The 4,394-nt window shown below is 35.7% G+C and overlaps 1 protein-coding gene across 1 annotated transcript; it reads left to right on the top strand.

The window, feature by feature from the left end:
• The first annotated feature begins 3,045 nt into the window (after positions 1-3,045).
• Positions 3,046-4,164, top strand: LOC139840472 (uncharacterized). The gene has a single exon (XM_071830736.1). The coding sequence runs from the start codon at positions 3,046-3,048 to the stop codon at positions 4,162-4,164; it is 1,119 nt and encodes a 372-aa protein (XP_071686837.1).
• The last annotated feature ends 230 nt before the right edge of the window (positions 4,165-4,394 follow it).

Genomic DNA, 4,394 nt, shown 5'->3' with positions numbered 1-4,394 from the left:
CATGAACTTTAACAATTTAACAACATTAACTAATCCAAAATCAAAGATTAAGCACACCCATTTTCAAGTTCATGCTAGTTACTCAAAACAACAAATCGAGCAAACAAAACATATATTTATGTTACACTTGAGCCATAGACACTAATTAACACCATTTCAAGTATATAAAACGAATTTAGAGAAATCTAGAGTTTTAGAAATGTTACCCAAACGAGATGAAGTTGGTATCAAATTGTAGAGGATGAAGAGAGGATTTCAAATATGTAATTTGTTTTGTTGCTAGCTCCCTAAAACGAATTTAGATGGTGAATTCTTGTTTGTGTTCTTGAGAGAAAAAGAAAGTAAGAAAGAAAGAAGAAGGTGGATGAATGAATGGATGAGGAAGGTGTTGAACATTTGACTAGTCACACTTTGGTCTCTTGGCAATATTGGTCCCTCAAGTTTGTAGTCGGGTGCGGGAATTAACCAAACGAATATTTTTAAAAACGCTCGAGTAAACAAGTGATGTTATAATTAAATAACGGGAATATTATGAACGTTAGCCAACGGAAAATACGAATTTAAATAACGAAAGATATTATTTAAAAAAAAAAGACAGTGTTAAAAATAAATTTAATAGAAAAATGCGGGATGTTACAAGATGTGATTTCGATAGAAACGATGATGAACAAGAGGATGGAGTGAACATCTGCATTGAAGACCAGATCTTGCATCCACAAACCTCATTTAGATACTTAGGCTCGATGCTCCACAAATCGGGGAGGGTAGATGAAGACGTGTCACACTGTATTAAAGTATGGTGGTTGAAGTGGAGAGCAGCGACTGGAGTTTTATGTGACAGGAAGATTCCCTTAAAGCTGAAAGGGAAATTCTTCAAGGTGGCAATTAGACCTGCCATGCTATACGGATCAGAGTGTTGGCCAATGACGAAGGCGCAAGAGAGAAGGATGGAGGTGGCAGAGATGAGGATGCTTAGGTGGACATGCGGTAAAACGATGTTGGATATGATTCCAAATAGTGTTTTTAGGGAGAACCTAAAAGTTAGAAGCATCATCGATAAGTTAAAAGAAGAACGGATTCGATGGTTTGGTCATGTGAGGAGGCGACCTCTTACTGCACCTGTTAGGAGAGTCGAGGCACTTACAGTTGACGGTGTAAGGAGAAGGGGTAGACCTACACGTAGGTGGGAGGATAGAATAAAGCTCGACTTGAAGGAGCTTTTATTGACTGAGGACATGACTTCCGATAGGAATGCGTGGAGAGATAGAATTAGAATAAATGAGTAGGCTTTGGTATGTATGTGTATTTGTGGGTAGGTATGCTTGTAGGTTTGTGGGTATGGGTGATTGTGTTTTCGTGTCTTCTTTTTTACTGATCTACGTATGAATGTTTATGTATATATGTATCTGCATGTATGGTTTATGTTCGCACTTTGCTTTTAACAGGTCCCCGTCTTAGTAATGAGTATGTTTGGGTGTGTATGTTTGTTTGTGTTTGTATGGGGGTTTGTGGAGGTATGTACGCATGTTTAGGGATTAGGGTATGGATGCATGCATGCTTAGGTAGGGTTGTTCTTGGGTTTGTTTATTTATGGTTGTTTTTACGTGTGCTTATATATGTGCCTTATGTATGTCTATGGATGTTGGTAAGTACCTTTTTGTATGTAGGTATGTATGCGTATGGATGTATGCTTATGTTTGTTTCTATGTTTTTTGTATGGTTATGAATGTAGGTATGCTAGTGGGTATGTATGTAATGTGTGCGTGAATTTGTGTATGTATGAATGTATGTATGTATGTATGTGTGTATGTATGTATGTATGTATGTATGTATGTATGTATGTATGTATGTATGTATGTATGTATGCGTGGATTTGTGTATGTAGGTATGTATGTACATTTGTGTGTTTCATGTATGTATGTTTTATGTTTTTGTTTAAGTACGGATGGACGTATGTATGTAGGCCTATGTTTGTAGATAGGTATGTCTAGGTATATTTCTGGTTGTTGGTATGTGGTCATATATGTTTACTGTCCTTTTAGTGTAACATTCCTCGTTGTCTGGAGCTCCGCACAACAGTCTAAGATACGTTTCCATATTTATTTAATAATAATTTTATTTATTTATTATTACCATTATTATTACTATTATTATTATTACTATTATTATTATTTATTTATTATATATACGGCCCTATTTAAAGGAGGCAACATCAAGCGTCGATTTATTGGCGGCTTGAATGCCGCTTAGGGGCTAAATTGAACTCCAGGCTTGATTAAAACCCATGGAAATTTGATTCTACCATTTCCATGGCGTCTCTTTTTTATTACTTTTTATCATGTAGGTATTTATTTTATTATTTGTATTATCTATTAATTTCATTTTATTTAAATTTTTTTACTTCATTTAAATCTACTTTTTTTTTGGGCCAGAGGCCCTCTTGGAAGCAATCTCTTTATCCGGCGAATACAGAGAGGGAGGACTTTCCTTACTCTTGTGAGTGTTTCACTCGGAGTGGAGAAATGATTTCTCTTTATTCTAGGATAGAGGAAGGATTGTCTACGTTTCACCTCCCCCATACCTCACTCATGTAGGATTGGGTTTGTTGTTGTTGTTGTTGATGTAAGACATGTAGCATCTCACCGTAAGTTAAACAATCTTAACGTTGAGAATCATATGCATGATATAGAGGGGCAATCACAAAATTCAGTGGGGAATTAAGGGAATAAAGAAAGTGAAAATGAAGGAAATAAAGATGAAAAAAGGAATACTGATGAGGCACACGCTTATAAAGATGGATACTCACGGTTGTTTTCCAAACAACTGGATGAGATGGTTAAGGTAGGGGCAAAAGCAGGATTTGATGAGGAAAAGATTCGATTATTGTTTTCTCAACTAATCGATCAAATAGGAGTGATGACTAATGTTTAAATGAAGCTTTTATTCGTCAATATTCGAGGAAGTAAAAAACGATACAAAAGGGTGTGGGTAAAGGAAATGTGTTTTGCCAATAATATTCAATTTTTGGGGATACAAGAATCAAAAATGACTATTTTAGAGCTATTTAGAATTAAAACGATGTGGGTTAATTACACTTTCGACTATGCTTGCTCGTTATCTAGAGGTTTTTCTGGAGGCTTAATTTCGGTATGGGACCCGAATTTTTTTTTAATAAAAGATCGGGTTTGGTGTGATGATAACTACATTATTGTGAAAGGCAAGTGGGTATGTTCGAATGTGGTATTTTTTATGGTGAATGTATATGGTCCGAATGATCCGGTTAAAAAACGAACTTTATGGGACAAGTTGTGTTCATTTATAGCAGCAAATGAAGGAGAATATGTATGTTTTGGTGATTTCAATGAAGTTAGAGATGAAGCGGAAAGATTTGGTTCCATTTTCCATACGGAAGAGGCGGCGGTTTTTAATACGTTTATTGCCAATACGGGACTCGTGGATATCCCATTGAATGGAAGGCGTTTTACTTGGGTGAATAATACGGCATCCAAAATGAGTCGTATTGATCGTGTGCTTATTAATCCTAACGTGCTTGATATTTTTGCAGATTTAAAATTAACGACGTTACCTCGTGGGTACTCCGATCACCTGCCATTATTGCTACAAGATTTAAAACTTGATTTTGGGCCATCACCATTCAAGTGTTTTAATTCTTGGCTTCTTTACGAAGATTTTGATAATATCGTTCTTAGTGCAGCGGGTGAAGTTATGTGTAACATGGAATTATCTTTCCATGAAAAGATGAAACATGTGAAATCTAAAATCAGAGCGTTGATCAAAGATAAGAAAGCTAATGAAAAGTCAAGAAAGGCGCATCTTATGGAAAGAATAGACGAGATTGAAAAGGTTCTGGAAACAGGAAATGGTACAGATCATATTGTCAACGAAAGGAAGGATCTGGTGCATGAGCTAGATAATATTCAGCAGGTGGAAGATCTTGATGTGTTGCAAAAATGTCGAATTAAATGGGATGCCGAAGGAAATGAAAACTCGAGATATTTTCATTGTTTTCTTAAGCAACATCAGAACGATCAAACAATCAAGGGGGTGTCCATTAATGGGGATTGGATTGTGGATCCTATTCTTATTAAAGAAGCATTTTTTACTTTTATTGTGATAAATTTGCAGCTCATGATGATTATATAAGGATACCGCAGCTTGTTCCTAATCGAGTATTATCACAGGAAGAGGTGATAGAACTGGATAAATAGGTGACCAAAAATGAAGTACGGTCGGTGGTTTGTGTAGTGACCCGAACTTTTCCATGTTTATATATATTAATTGAGATTGATATTTACATGATTAAATGTTTCCAACATGTTAAGCAATCAAACTTGTTAAGACTTGATTAATTGAAATATGTTTCATATAGACAA

Source organism: Rutidosis leptorrhynchoides, chromosome 4, assembly GCF_046630445.1.
Source record: "Rutidosis leptorrhynchoides isolate AG116_Rl617_1_P2 chromosome 4, CSIRO_AGI_Rlap_v1, whole genome shotgun sequence".
Taxonomy (NCBI): Eukaryota; Viridiplantae; Streptophyta; class Magnoliopsida; order Asterales; family Asteraceae; genus Rutidosis; species Rutidosis leptorrhynchoides.
Note: the sequence above shows the minus strand (reverse complement) of the source record. Positions and strands in the feature narration are given on the sequence as shown.

Excerpts from the sequence above, each read along its gene's own strand:
- LOC139840472 (XM_071830736.1), top strand. The coding sequence starts at position 3,046 with ATGACTATTTTAGAGCTATTTAGAATTAAAACGATGTGGGTTAATTAC.